Source organism: Girardinichthys multiradiatus, chromosome 1, assembly GCF_021462225.1.
Source record: "Girardinichthys multiradiatus isolate DD_20200921_A chromosome 1, DD_fGirMul_XY1, whole genome shotgun sequence".
Classification (NCBI taxonomy): domain Eukaryota; kingdom Metazoa; phylum Chordata; class Actinopteri; order Cyprinodontiformes; family Goodeidae; genus Girardinichthys; species Girardinichthys multiradiatus.
The window spans coordinates 2,848,007-2,864,273 of NC_061794.1; the positions used below are offsets into that span (position 1 = coordinate 2,848,007).

Here is a 16,267-nt window from a genome sequence, read left to right on the forward strand (position 1 = left end):
ATTAATTTGTTGCCTTTACTAGTGATTTGAATCTTGAACCATGAAGCAGAAACAACTCTTAGCCGATACATCGTACTGGGAATGTTTTTTTGATCAAATCTTCTTGCTAATAATCAAGAGCTCATTTAAAATGTAAACATTCAAATCAAAACAAATATTAAGTTCTGATGGACCCATCTTAGAATCTCTGCCCCTCTGCAGACCTGTCAGATCTGAGGATAATCCACATTCCTCATTTTCAGCATTTGACTCTCATATGGTTTGAGTAATTCAAAATGAAAAAGGAGATTGTCTGCAAACATTTACCATCTTTAACAAGGCAAAGCAGATTATTTATTTTTCAGTTATTAGGGGGTCAGTACATTGACTCTTCTGTGTTTTAAATTGGTGAGAACAAGTGTTTCACAGCATTGCATTTCCAGTTTCTTTTTTTACGAGTTTGTCTTCTAATCCTTTGCTTCAAAATGATTTAATAATGAATCGTCATCATGTAGCTGATGCTGAAGACACACAAAGATGGAATGTAGAGAGAGAGACGAGGTGAGAAAGATTCATTACAGACATGGAAAATGAGATATGGAAGAAAAAAGGAAAAATTGGTTTGCAGTAACATGGCAGACAGATATCCACCACCAATGGAGACAGACAGAGGAGAGAGAGAGAGAAACAGAGGGGTAGGCATAGAGAGATTGGAAGCATACTAGTCCTGGTGCTCTACATCTTTTGGTGTCAATTGCTTTAGCTTCTCGGCGGAAAACAGCATGGAAATGGAGCCTCAGAGGTTCAGTATGTAAGCTTTTACTCTTCCCGCCTGATATTTTCTGTTGCTGCTGCTTTTTGCTCTTTGTTCCTCAACAGTCTGTTTGATTTCAGACATTGTCTTACTGTTACGTTGTTTTGCAGTTTACGTGTATTTTTCTAAAGTTGAGCTTTGAGTGTAATTTTCATTTAATAAGAGCATTCTGTTCTGTTTTGTTCAAGTTGCTGTTTTTATTCATTGTATAAGGGTTATATTCACATCCATTCCTCAGGTGAGACATCCAGTGTTTCATGGTCTATTTCTACTTACTTTTATTTTTAATTAACTTCTCAGTGATGTAACAACCACTCAGAGAAACTTTGGGAAGAAATCTGTTTTGAATGTCTGATAAATGATGAGGTCATATCTCATCAGTTACCCTGATGGTTTAGTGCTCATATAGCTGAGGTATGCTTTCAGTCAGGCTGACTGTTTTTTCTTTTATCTGGTACATAAACCTTTTCTCCCCTTGTAGTAAACAAGGATGTAGTTCCATAAAAGTAAGCAGAATACGAATTTTCAGTACTCAGACGTTTGTCATGAAGCATCCAAATTGAATGAATGCTGCAGGATTATACAGCTACCGATCAGATATTCTTTTTTCATGCTTGTGTTATTCAAGATCCAAATACATTAGAAAAAATGTATAATAATCAAATCTGGAACACCTACAATTTAGCAGAATGCTGTATCCACATGTATACTGTTTAATGAGGTTATTAGAACCTTTCACAACAACTGAAAGTCAGTTGCAAACTGAACCCTTTAAAACTTTCATAAAGATTTAAAGGGTTCAGTTTCATTTCCGTCATGCTGTGCTTGTGCTAAAGATCTACAGTCAGAAGATAAACTGACATCCACTGCTTCAAGTTGTGAATATAACAGCAACAGTTTGATAAACACATGCAACGTTTTCTGAGCAAGTGTTTGGGTTTGTGTGTGTGCCTGTTTGTGAACTATTTAATAAATCCAAATACCTTGACAAACGTGGGTATGAACAATGGATGGATGGAGAATCAGATTTATGGTGTTGGGAGGTGTTGAAGTACCCCTTTAAAGGGGCCTTCTGCGCGTTCGTTTATTCACCGTAACCTGGAGGAATTCACATCACATTAGAATAAATCACACATTCAAAAATACCTGGGCCCAGGGGAAGAGCTCACACCGAGATGTCTTCTGAGCTTCTCACTTGGCTCATGTCTTTTATTAAAACACACATGAAAATGGGCAGCGCCCTTGATAACAATATTTTCTCACATGTAGTCACGTACACACTTTTCCGGCTTACCATATTTAGACAGTCATTGTCCTGCACCTGCATCATGTTTTCTACTGATATGAGAAGGGAGTACTCTGCCAGTTAATCTTTTCACATCCCTACAGTTCTCAGTATTTTTCTGCTTCATCACACTCAAGGCCAAGTTTGTGCAATAACAATTCTGCAGGCCACACAATGTCTTATACTAACGCAGTTTATACATTTTATTTCCCACACTGGTTATGAACATAATAATATTGATGCACACACATAATATATCTCCACAATTTCCCCCTTTTGAAGTCTCCTAAGACTTCACCACTACTTGAAGATGCTTCATAAAAGAGTTGAACAATCATTACAACCTGTGGAGCAGAAGGAAATGTTTGTCATCCTGCTTTTTGACCATGCCTCCAATGCCATGCCATGCCATGTGCCCAGGGACTATTGCCTGTCCGGCCTTTGTAGTCCCAAGGATGCTTACAACCTTCTAAGTCTTGACAGGGAGTATTGACCCCTCTAACTGGAGGGTGTCTATCCGTGCTTTATTCCATAGTCTGTCTAAATATGCCAATGTAATATTCTACCATCCTTCTGCTCCCTAGACAGTAATACACATCAGACGCCCTGTCAATTAGTCTTACGGATTAATCTTCGTCCTCCTCCTCATTAGCATTGTTGGGAGTATGATTATTGATTGAATAATCTTGATCAATAATTATAATTACAAATCATAATCTGACAAAATCAATTTCTTAACCATAAATCCTCATTTACAAATCGAGACCAGAGATATTTCTGGTGGTGTAATTGTGGCTCAACGCCTCTGACAATTACAACCGTTGAATACTCCGTAATAGTTAATAACTATTGCCGGAGATGTCACTGTTTAATCGACCGTTTCTGCCGAAACGTGTGGAACTTGAACCTTATTTTGACTGACACATCACTTTTTGCACACAATGAAACACCAAACGCTCTCTCTTTATCTATGTGAATATTTATAAATTTCCACCTATTCAACATGCAAAATTCTACAAACACAGGGGTAACACATCTAAATAAGCAAAATCAACAAACGGTAGTGGGTATGTATTGAGTCAACCAGCAGTTTATGGCACAACAGATGAAGGGAGAGGATATGAAAGGGGGGTGTGGTGATGACTGGTGGGGGGTTGGAATGCAGCTTAGAGTGTCTTTTATGATCTTCTGATCATAAAACTTCCCCCTTTACTCCTGACCACAAAGGATTGATAACTTTTGGCGGCAAGCTAGCACAGTGAGATTGAAGACAAAGGTAAAATGGAGAATTTTACGATGAGGTCGTTTTAACAGTCCAGCTTTGCAACGCACCCGCGTTCAGATAGTAAACACAAACAGCTCTAGGAACACGGCGGATCCCGATATTACATAACACATCAAAGTTTCAACAAGCAAGGTTACATGCACATATTATTCAGAACACATGAGATCCTAACCAGCGATTCTGATCGCTTCTACAACCTCTGACCCTGCCCAGGCCTTCTAATAAAGAAATAAAAAAAGAAATGGGTTTTACTTGTGTCGTCTTCTTCCTGAGCGAGGGAATTCGAGCGAGGAAACGTGGGGTTGAGTTAATTGTGCGTCCACAATTAACTTCAGGGGAACGGTCAGTCTTTGTCCTTCGGTCTTCTTGACAAAAAAGGAAAAATATGATCTGACCATCAAAGTCGACTTGAAAATGAAACACGGTAGCGGTTCGTCTCTCCGAAGCTCTGTGTCTCCAGTTACGTGTTAACTCACGTCTTCGATCGGCAAAAGTGAAACCTGCGGCCTTCTTAGTCCACAGACTTCAGTTATGAATAGTTTGTTGTCCAACGAGAGAGAATGAATGAAACTCTTCACAGAGTTCTTCTCTTAAAGTGACGCTCTTCAATCACCAGATCTGGTTTCCAGCAGAAGGCGGCTTTTCAAACATGAGCGCCTCCTATATAGCATCCTGTGACGTCAGACTGGGGACGCCCAGTCATATCAGTCGCAATGCTCGATGGGATATGTAGGAGCGGGCTGTCCTGGGTACAAAATGGCCGATGCCATTGGAGGGGCACAGTGACGTCCAACAACGTGCAGATAATCCAATACTCAGCAAACAAGTGGTTCAACAGCATCAACCGCAAGCAAAGACGTCATATGGGAAGGAGGAGGTGCGGTTTTCCCTTCAATGGTTGTAGTAATAAAGCGAACAATCAAAGATCTTATACATGGTACACAGCAACATCCACAGGTAACCATAATAGCTACAAAAACAACTATGGATATAAACAATGACATAATCAACCCTTTCCAGTGTCCAAACATGCCCGTCATCTAGTCTTCCAACGGATTGTCTATTCCTGAGTGCTCATGCATGGTCGCGGAAAGTGTTTTTAACCCTTCTAGAGCTTTTGAGACGGAACCATCAGGTGCAGTGTTGTTGGGAATAAAAGTGCAACACATATCCCCAAACATCGAACAGACGCCCCCTTTTTCTGCTAACAACATATCTAATGCCATTCGGTTTTGCACAGCCATGAGGGAGGTTGGTGCCAATTGTTCAGACAGGCCTTCTACTGCATCCCTTGTTAGGTTAGCTAGATGTAAAACATTGTAATGGATGTAGTTGATGCGGTCTACGTTTTTATTTGGGGTCACCGGAAAAAAGGCTGCAATTATTGGGATATTTTCAAAACCTGCTGAGATTTGATCCGTGATTTTATATTCATTTGGCACTCCCCGAGGTACTCCTATGGCATCAATGTAAGTGGGGGAGCCTTGACTTAGGTCAAAGGTTCCTGCGCTCCTTTTCATGACGTGTCTCCTTCTTCTACGTGTTAATGCCCTGGTCTTATCATGAGTGGTTGTGGCAGATATTATATTAGGTCCTATCAGGAGCAGTGGTGCCTGTAACCTAACCATGGCACACAATCCTACAGTCTCTTGTGGGATATTAGTGAGCAGTCTATGGTCTCCGCAATAATAGTAGTCCTGATCTTGCCCAGGGACCTATCACTGAGCCTGGCACCGTGATATTACACCAATCACGAGGAATTTGTCCTACATTTGCCTGTGGTGTTGTGGAAGTGAAGTTAAAGCAAGTGTATGTGCCATTTCTTCGTTGAGGGGTAAATGGTCCTGTTTTAGTGTTATTGGGGATGGGAGGAAAAATGCTGGCTAGTGTGGAGCAGTTAGCTGGTGTGGCCTCATTAGTTAGTTGTATCATACAATTGTAACCCCACGTGTCCTCTGGATACAGAGGGGCGGGATCTGTGGTAAGATGTGGTCGGGCCGAGGCACAGGCCACACAGTCAGCTTTGCTTTGTTCTTTTGCTGTCTGAGCGATCCATTTAAGCCATAAGTTATCATCTGAATATCCCGTAGCCATCTGAATAATGTCTAAAGGTTGTGGGGTGGAATAATCTATTTTGATGGTTTTACCGTGGTCAGTGGTGGTGTTTTTATTGAAATTAACTTTAATCAGTCCCTGAGGGTCATACCCCATATACCATCCTGTGTTGAAGTGAATACCTAGAGCCAGATATACTACTTCGTTCCATTGATGGGATTCTTCCAACAAACCCCGTTGTAGACACTTTATGGTCAGTAATAAGGGGATCTTAATGCCTTCGCCTTTCCCTGGGAGCACTCCACAGGTCAGAAAGAATTTTTCAGAGTGAGCTTTTTGTTGTGTGTTCAAGGAAGATTTGGTGGGTATCCGGGTGCGTCCGCTCCATGTTATAACCGCTCCCCACGTCCCTCCGCATAGAGGAGGATTACCAGACTTTGGTACCCTATTGGTGGTGTTATCCGGGCAATAAACTGAGGTTTGTTCGTTGGCGCATAAGTAAAAGTCTACTTTTGTGAAATGAGTGAACTTGTCGCCACAATTTATGACGTTGCAGAGGTCAATTTGGAAGGTGGTAGTCGATCCTAGGGTGTAATTTAACTCAATTCTGCCAAAATCTCCAAGGCACTTGTCTGTGGGAGGAGGGGACACGCTCCGCCTGGATATTTTATTTTGATGATGACTGGTACATGTTTGGAAAGGCAGTTCACAATACAAACCTAGAATCAATGTGACAATGAAAAATTATAAAACACCTATACCTCCCGTGACCCAACCCTTAAAGGGCCTGGGTCCTAGATTTTTATCTCCCATTCTTTTCAAATGTACCTGCAAAGGAAGATAAGGATTAACAATATGGTGAAACACAAAAGACCTCTTTTGTTTTGAAAAAAGCTCAATCACATCTTCTGTGTATGTCCTGGTCTTCATTCACAGGTGTAGACTGACCTGGAGCTAAGTGGTCTCACCAGGGGATTATTCTGCCCCTATTGGTGGGACCACTGATCTGACGGTGCACCTAAGGTGTAGACTAACCTTTAGGTGTAAATGAACGCTTTCTCACCCTAGGGGATTATTCTGCCCCTTGAATTGGGTGAGAAGGGTCTTCTGGTGTGCTGGTGTTGTCCCTCAGGTTCTGCTGGACCTCTGACAGCGATCTCTGTGGTGCCTCTGCTGCTGCACACTGGCTCCAATGATACCACGTGTCTCCTTTGCCCTTGACCCTCACCGCATGTGAGGTTCTCTCTGTGACCTGGAATGGACCCGTCCACCTGGGCTCTGACCACTTCCGTTTGATGACTTTCAGAAGGATCCACTCCGCGTCTGAGGTGGTGGCTCGAGCCTCGGATGGTTGGGCAGCCACCTGTTTTGAGAATGCTGCAACCATCCTGTGGAGAGATCTATAGTAATCACGGTGAGACATAGATTGTTCACATTCAGTCAGAAAAGGTAACCTGGTTTTTGGGCCTGGAAAAGGTCTTCCAGTCTGTAGTTCATGGGGCGTCAACCCATGGCTTTGCCTGACTGAGCTTCTTACTGACATCAAAGCTAAAGGTAATGCTGTGACCCAATTCATTTTGGTCTGTGCACAGATTTTAGCCAATTTGGTTTTGATTGTCTGGTTCATCCTTTCCACCTTCCCTTGGAATTGGGGGTGGTACACTGTTCCAAAGGAATGTCTCAGTCCCAAGAACTTTTCAACCTCTCTAAGTTCTTCATTTTTGAAGTGTGTGCCGTTATCTGATTTGATTTTCGCAGAAAAACCGTGCCTGGGGATGTAGTGATTAATCAGACACTTCACCACTGTTTTGCTGTCTTCCATTTTAGCTGGCCAGGCCTCTGGCCAACCGGTGAACGCATCCACACACACCAAAAGATATCTGAACCCATTCACTCTTTCAGTCATGTCTGTGTAGTCTATGATGATTTCCTTACCTGCTACCGGGTCCACAGGGAACTTACCTGGTGCAGGCTTCAGAGTGGGTCTCACATTGAATGGTTGGCAGGTGCTACACGAGCTTATCCAATGATCTACCGTCTGTTTCAGGTATGGATGCCACCAGTGCTCAAGACTCTTCATCATTTGTGCAGTTCCTGCATGTCCCGGTCCATATGCTTCTTCCAGCGCTGCTGTGGTCAACCCTGGGGGTAGGATGGGACGTCCGTCTGGACTTCTCCATAGTTCATCCTGGTCTTTTCTTCCCCCTCTTGCCTTCCAGACTGATTTCTCTTCCGGTGAGGCCCCCTTTGGCAGTCTACTCACCTCCTCCAGAGTCGGTTCTGGTGTCCATTCAACTTCCGAGTTCATCAAGATGTGTATGGGCAGATATCCAGCTTTGGTTTTGGCTGCTTGATCTGCAGCTTGATTTCCTTGAGCCACCCTAGTGTAGCTGTTATCATGTTCTTTGCATTTTATGACCGCTACTTCTTGGGGAAGTAGTAGGGCCTCAGCTAATCTTCTCATTTCTTGCTCATGTTTAATGGGTTTTTGTCCTGCTGTTCTAAACCCTGTTCTCATCAATTGCTTTAGTTCCACGTGCGCTGCTCCCGTGACATAAGCTGAGTCTGTGTAGATGTTCACTTTTTGTCCTTCCCCTAGTTCTAGGGCTGCTATTACTGCTAGCAACTCTGCTCTCTGTGCTAATTAGGTGTCTGTCAGCCCTTCTGCCTTAAGAGTCACAAAGTTCGTTCCTGTGTCTTCCACCACCGCATAGGCTGCTTTCAGACCCTCTGTGTCATGTCTAAAACAACAGCCATCTGTGTACAGGTTTCTTGCTTCTGTCAGTGGTTCTCCTTGTAGGTCTGGTCTGATTGTCTCACTTACCTCAACTTTTTCGGCACATACATGGGGCTCTCCTTCTGTCATTCTGTCTGCCATGTTGATCCCTTCATGGCTGTAGATGATATTTGGCGCCTCCAGCACCTTACTCAATCTCTGTTGTCTCAATGGTGAGAGTGTGAAAGTTTTGGAATTGACAAATGCCACTACTCCATGTGATGTTAGAATATGTAGTGGATGTCCCATCACTACGTGGGCTGTTTTTTGAATTATTTTTGCAAACCCAGCTGCATGTCTGGTACATTCATGTTGTCTTTGTTCCATGTTGCCAAGCATCATGCTAATAAACATTAGCACTGTTCTTACACCCCCTTTTTCTGGAACAGCACTCCGTTCGCGGTGTGTGCTGTTACAGAAACATCCAGGTGAAAGGGCAATGTGTAGTCTGGATGTGCCAGGTGAGCAGCTTGGGAAAGGCTGGTTTTAAGAGCAATAAATGCTTCCTCTGCTTCTGTTGTCCATTCTAGAGGCGCTGTCAAATGGCGCATGCCCTGTTTCTTCACTAAGTCGCGGAGTGGGGCAGTTAGGTCAGTGTATCCTGGAATAAATGACCTGCTGTATCCGGTGAGTCCCAAGAAGGAAAGCATGTCCTTCACCCGCACCGGTTTTTGAATGAGAAAGGACAGCAGATTGATGTGAAGGGGACATTCCTGTCCAGGGCTGAGAGATTACCCTGCCCAAGAAATCCACCTGTTTCCGGCAAATTTGTAGTTTGGCTTTGCTGACCTTGTACCCAGCTTTTGCTAGGTGTGAGAGCACCACAGCCATGGCCTTCAAGCATTCAGAAACAGTTGGTGTCGCCAAAAGAATGTCATCCACATATTGAATCAATGTGGTGTTCGGTGGGAGGGGGCAGTCTTGGAGGGAGTCCTTAAGGACCTGATTAAATATCCCGGGTGACAGAGCAAAACCCTGCGGCAAACGAGTGTAGCGGTACCTGTTTGACTTATATGTGAATGCAAAAATGTCTCTGAACTCCTCAGCTAGAGGCAGGCAGAAGAAAGCATTGGCCAGATCGATGCAGGTGAACCATGCATGTTCGGGGTTTAGATTGGTAAGAGCAACATAAGGATTGGGCACTAGAACTGTAGGAGTGGAAAGTGCTGCATTTACAGCTCTCAAGTCGTGGGCCATTCTCCATTTCCCAGTGCCCTTCTTTTCTACTGGTAAGATGGGTGTGTTCCAAGAAGAGCCGTCAGCTGGTTCCAGCACCCCAGCGTTCCACAGCCCTTCTATGGTGTCAGAAATTCCACTTTCGGCTGCTGGTTTGTGAGGGTACTGGGATTTCCAAATGGGTCGGTCAGTGTTAAGCTGGAAAGTGATGGGAGAACACTGAATTAGTCCCACATCCGTGGGGCCCTCAGCCCAAAGTGAAGATGGCATACTCTGAACTACAGCTGCAGCCATTGGATGATCTGTTTTTTTCTCTCCTATGATGTCTTTCAAGTTGCACATGTTCCAAGGTGCCAACGTCTGTGGACATGTTGGTAATGCGGTAGGTGTTACATGAGGGGGAATAAGATAGACTGGGTGTGGATAAAGAATGCCAGTCAGTGAGAGCTAGGGAGCGTTTTAACACTCCTCCCAGCTCACGGGCTTTGTGAGCAGGGTGGAGCGCCAGTGAAACATGGGGTACACCATCAGACCACATTTTAAACCAGTTCTCCTGTTCTGTAGACAGCTGCACGGAGGCTACAACACCTTCAGGGGCTACATAAATGTCTGCGGTTGCGATCTCCCAGTAAGTCCTCTCCAGCTCCTCAGCAAAGCTTTCCTGATAACACTCACAGTTATTCCTGTCATAAAAGAGGGTGACATGTGGCGGGTCAGGGGGAGAGACGTAGGGCGCCAGGGTCGAGATCCAGGATTTCCACCGAAGGAAGGACGAGAGGATGCCTCCGCCCGCTGTGGTTTCTGGATGCAGGAGGGCCCAATATATGTCAGCCATAGGGTCAGCCAGGGGTTGTATGAGATACTGTCCGTGAGAGAGGCGGGAATTGTTGCCACAGGCTAGTTGAGTTCCATTGGGCAGATGCACAGACAGTCCATCAGGTCCACATAAAATGGTGGCACCCATTTTAATCAACATGTCTCTGCCCAATAAGTTGACAGGGGTGTCCGCTGACACCAAATAGCTGTGGTTCAAAGTCTGTCCCCCTATCTCGGTTTTTAGGGGTGTGGTGTAAGGTAGGACCCGTTTAGCCCCAGAAAACCCCATGACAGTGGTAGTCCTTGTGGAGAGGGTGGTAGGAGGGGCTCATTGAATAGTTGAGCATGTGGCCCCACTGGCCACCAAAAAAGGAAGAGTTTGTCCATACACTGTCACGGACAGTAAGGGGTCCTCAGTCCCTCTCTCCGGGGGGTTCTGTGGGGGCCCTCAGTAGTGGTCTGGCCCAAAGTTGGGTTCATCCCAGGCTGGCAGCTGAAGTGGAGGTTGCTGCTGTTGACCTCCACGTGGTAGACCACCCCATCCTCGATACGGGCGTCGCCCTGGGCCTCCTCTGGGTCCATACCCACGGCCATATGCCTCAAGGTTGTACGGACATTCTCGGCTCCAATGACCCTGCTCCTCACAGTAGTAGCAAATGTCAGCCCCCCCCATCGCCTTGGTGGTCCTCCACGGAATCCACGGCCCCTTGGCCCGCCCCTGCCCCTGAACCAGCCTGGTTGGGCATAAGGACCAGAGGTTGCAGACCGCGGTGCAATCGTGTCCTGATGGCCAGGAAATGGAGGAGTCTGGGGGTCCTGAGAAACCCCACCTTCATACATTATTTTGGGAGTTTTGTTGTCTTTCTTCTTTTCTCCTGCTTTCTGCTTTGCTTCGGCTAACTGCATTTTTAGCAATTGGGTCTGCAGGGTCTTAAGTTCCTCCTCATCTTTCTTATGGTCCTCTCTTATTTTGGACAGGTGGTGAATCAGATGGCGATCCCAAGTTCCAGTGTCTGCTCAAAGCATGTCAGGATTGTCGTCCATACTGGCCTTCACCTGTTGGGGTAGTCCCTTAAGGACAGCATCTCTGAACCAGTCTCGCTGTGCCCCCTCATTAGCTGGGTTAGTTCCTGTCTGAGTTTGCCACATGGATTTGCACTGGTCCAGGTATTACCTGGGGTTAATTTTAGGGTCCCATTCAAACTTAGGGATGGTGCGTCCCCTGGTTACAGGGTATGCTGTTCTCAATGCATCACCTAGCCAGTGGACATGCTGGGGGAAGAGGTCAGAATCCGGGGCTCCTGAGGTGTAAGCAGCAGTCTCAATCTCTCTACATGTGTGGTGTGGCATGCAACGTGCTGCCACTGCTCTATAATCTCCCAATCCTAGTGTGGTGCCTGCCATCAGGGTGTCTAAAGTCTGGAGCCACATTGCTGCTCCTTCAGTTATGGGGGGCAGTTTGTCACAGAGAGCCGTAATGTCGCCCAGAGAGAAAGGTTTATACCTACAGGGGTGTTAGGTTTATGATTATTGATTGATTAATCTTGATCAATAATTATAATTACAAATCATAATCTGACAAAATCATTTTCTTAACCAAAAATCCTCATTTATGAATCGAGACCAGAGATGTTTCTGGTGTTGTAATTGTGGCTCAACGCCTCTGACAATTACAATCGTTAAATACTCCGTAATAATGAATAACTATTGCCGGAGATGTCACTGTTTAACTTGAACCTTATTTTGACTGACACATCACTTTTTGCACACAATGAAACACAAAACGCTCTCTCTTTATCTATGTGAATATTTATTAATTTTCACCTACTCAACATGCAAAATTCTACAAACACAGGGGTAACACATCTAAATAAGCAAAAATCAACAAACGGTAGTGGGTATGTATTGAATCAACCAGCAGTTTATGGCACTACAGACGAAGGAAAATGAGAATATGAGTGGTGGCGTGGTGGCGAGTGGTGGGGGTTGGAGCGCAGCTACGACTGTCCTTTATGGTCTTCTGATCATAAAACGTCCCCCTAACTCCTGAGCACAAAGGATTCTAACTTTTGGCGGCAAGCTAGCACAGTGAGATTGAAGACAAAGGGGAAATGGAGAATTTTACCATGTGGTCGTTTTAACAGTCCAGTCTCACACGCACCCGCGTTGACTTACAGATAGTAAAAACAGAAGCAGCTCGAGGACCGCGGCGGATCCCGATATCAACATAACACATCAAAGTTTCAATAAGCAAGGTTACATGCACATATTATTCAGAACACATGAGATCCTAATCAGCAATTCTGATCGCTTCTACAACCTCTGACCCTGCCCAGGCCTTCTAATAAAGAAATAAAAGATTAAATAAAAGATGGGTTTTACTAGGTGTCGTCTTCTTCCTGAGCGAGGGAATTCGAGCGAGGAAAAGTGGGGGTAAGTTAATTGTGCGTCCACAATTAACTTCAGGGAAAGCGGTCAATCTTCGTCCTTTGGTCTTCTTGACATAAAGGAAAAATATGATCTGACCATCAAAGTCGACTTGGAAATGAAACACAATAGCGGTTCGTCTTTCCGAAACTCCGTGTTCTCAGTTACGTGTTCAACTCACGTCTTCGATCGGCAAAGTGAAATCTCTGGCCTTCTTAGTCCAAAAACCTCAGTTATGAATTGTTCGTTGTCCAATGAGAGAGAATGAATGAACTCTGCAAAGAGCTCTTCTCTTGAAGTGGCGCACTTCAGTCACTAGTCCGGTTTCTAGCAGAAGGCATGTTTTCAAACATGAGCGCCTTCCTATATAGCGTCCTGTGACGTCAGACTTGGGACGCCCAGTCATATCAGTCGCAATGCTCGATGGGATATGTAGGAGCGGGCTGTCCTGGGTACAAAATGGCCGATGCCATTGGAGGGGCACAGTGACGTCCAACAATGTGCAGATAGTCCAATACTCAGCAAACAAATGGTCCAACAGGGGGCTCCAGAGCCTTGTTGCTGTAAAAGGGGATAATTGGTTTTTGGGGCATAACTAAAGCCGCCTTCTGGTTTAGCTGCAGCTTTGCGGGTTAAATGTTCCCTTAACTGTCCAACTGTCTGACTGCATATTGGGGATCCGTCCTCAGGATGGTTGTGCTGCGGATCTGCTCTGTCTTCTCCGTCTTCCTGTGGTATGCTGTGGCTGTTTTTCTGCAGCTCTACAGCTGGGGTAGAGGTGTAACAAGGTGTGGGTGTGAGAAAAGGATTGGGACACAAAACCCTATCTGGCCTCCAGGATCCACTTAGCAGTAAACCCACTGATCCCACCGGATCAGTCGCTGCTACTTGTAAGCCAGAGCCTGGCCCCCGTGGCCCACCCTCTGAAATTAGAGAAGGTGGTTGGGAGGATTGTTGTGGGGGTGAGCGAAAGGGATTTGTTTTGCTCAGGCTTCTTTGATGTTGTTCTTGTCTTTCTCTTACCTCTCTGTCCTGAAAGGCTGCTTTTTCTGTATGCAGAAATGATCCAGCAGATGCTGACATAGATAATCCGGAAGTTCCACTGACAGATTCATTCCCCCCTTCTGGAATCTCTAAACCATGCAGTACAAGAATTCCATTTTCTACTTCCAATATGGGGTACAATCCACCAGGGGGCGATGTGGGTGCACCAGTGAGGGAGCTGCATGGGGAGGAGGCTCTATATGGGAGCGGTTCCTCTGGGCTCGTCCCCTGAGCTGATTTTGACCCCTCCTTCTTGTCTCCTTCCCTGGGTTTTTTCCGCTGCATTGTGTGAATTCCTCCTTGGTAAATCAAAAGTATGTCTCCCCAGAAGCGCTCTTCTTTTTCAAATTTATCTTTGTTTGTCTTGTACTTACTTTTGGACCAGACAGAAGCGTCATTCAACTTACCTTGTGTCTGTTTTTCTTCGCTGTGTTCAGTTTCTTTCTAAACCAATCACCTAAATTCCACTTGTCCGTCAAATTAATTCCATCCGTCTTCATTGTTTGTCTTACCTTTTTTTCGATCTTATTTTTAATTTTATCAGCTTCCTCCTTACCTCTCGTTGGAGAACGAGTGCTTGCATGCTAGTTACTTGTGTGTTTAAATCTAACCATCCTGGTTTTTCAAAAAATTCCTCTTCCATGTTGTTTAAAATCCTGTGAAATAAGTGTTCAATTAACGTTTCACAATATGCATATAAAATCCGCTTATCACTGTATTGTCCTTTGTTAACACCGCAAGCTTTACCAGACAATACAGTGTATTTAATAAACAGCGATGGTGTGGCAGCTCTCTGCTGCTTAACCCAGTCTCACACACAGTCAGCGCTTGTCACAGTCACTCCCGTTTAATATCAACAAAAACAGTTAACATCCACATTTCTTCTATAATCTGCACCACAGATACTTATATCTAGTACTTTGTCTTTTATTTTACCCCAATAATCATCCAGTGTCAGTCGCACACACACACATTCCAGCTTGTACTGCCTCAATTCAACACAACTGTCTTTGACAGACACTCACACACAGGAAATATGCACAAATATGCAGAAACAATCCACTACAAGCCACTTCACCCTATATTCAATAACTGCATTTTATTTTCCCTCAAATAATCAAAAATCCAACCGCATTTTTAATTCAGAATGAGTGTCCAATGATTTAACCTGGATTTCACTCCCAGTCGCTTGTGTAATTCCACCGTGTGTCCACTAGATGGGGCTCTAACCCTTCATAAGATTTTTGAATGGACCCTGTCAGCATTTAAAAAAAAAATATTCAGAAGAGCCTCTAACTCAGCTTTAAATGAACTTTCAAGCTGACTGTATTTTAACACGTCCAGTTAACGCACACTCTTTTACAGTTCAGCAGAGTAAAATGACATTCAGAATCCTCTGACACCCTGGTTAATTTAGCCTATACATAAATTCAATTGGCAGAATTTAATGCAATAGGCTCTGCCTACCTTTTAGAAGATTTAATGGGCCCGGTGTCAGAAGATCCCGTCTGTCACACTCTCTTTTTGTCCACGTCGGGGGTCACCAAATTGCTGAAGTACCCCTTTAAAGGGGCCTTCTGCGCGTTCGTTTATTCACCGTAACCTGGAGGAATTCACAACACATTAGAATAAATTACACGGAGACAGCTGTATGTCATTCACAAATACCTGGGCCCAGGGGAAGAGCTCACACCGAGATGTCTTCTGAGCTTCTCACTTGGCTCATGTCTTTTATTAAAACACACATGAAAATGGGCAGCGCCCTTGATGACAATATTTTCTCACATGTAGTCACGTACACACTTTTCCGGCTTACCATATTTAGACAGTCATTGTCCTGCACCTGCACCATGTTTTCTACTGATATGAGAAGGGAGTACTCTGCCAGTTAATCTTTTCACATCCCTACAGTTCTCAGTATTTTTCTGCTTCATCACACTCAAGGCCAAGTTTGTGCAATAACAATTCTGCAGGCCACACAATGTCTTATACTAACACAGGTTATACATTTTATTTCCCACACTGGTTATGAACATAATAATAATGATGCACACACATAATATATCTCCACAGAGGTAGTGTGATAGAGGCCCCCTGTGAGCTGGGTGAGCCTCTGGTAGATGATTGAGCTGCCGCACTACCAATCAGGGTCTCAGAAAACTCTCAGGATCAATGAAAACCGGAGGAAATTTGCTTAGAGAGAACTCCCTGATGCTTAGGAGCTGCTCTCTGGTGAAAGTAACTGTAGTATAACAGCAAAGTACAGTGCAAATACAGAAAAAACACAAAGTATGAGTAAGTGCTATAACTTGGTGGATATCGATCTTTAGTATTTTAATGAATTTGGCATCTAGGTTCCAATCTCATCACTTCACGGCCATGATGCTCAACATGTCATTTAGGGATGAGGGATTCTACTGTTGCTCTTGTTGATTCTCCTCATGTTACTGTAAGTTTCCCATTATTAAATACATCATTTCACACTCCGTCATGTAGCTGCCAACTTATTTGCATTTGGTTCCTCAACAACAAACCATAACACATCAAACAAATAGATCCAGTAAGATCATGGGCCATCTGTGCTTTTGATCATGCAGCTCAGATTATGGA

At 44.4% G+C, this 16,267-nt stretch overlaps 1 protein-coding gene across 1 annotated transcript in view; it reads left to right on the forward strand.

The window, feature by feature from the left end:
• Positions 1–663: 663 nt before the first annotated feature.
• Positions 664–16,267, forward strand: part of plch2a (phospholipase C, eta 2a) — a 245,439-nt gene continuing 229,835 nt past the window's right edge. The window contains exon 1 of the mRNA XM_047361963.1: positions 664–786. Coding sequence (XP_047217919.1) covers positions 762–786 — 25 coding nt within the window. The 5' untranslated portion in view covers positions 664–761. The remainder of the gene's footprint in view (positions 787–16,267) is intronic.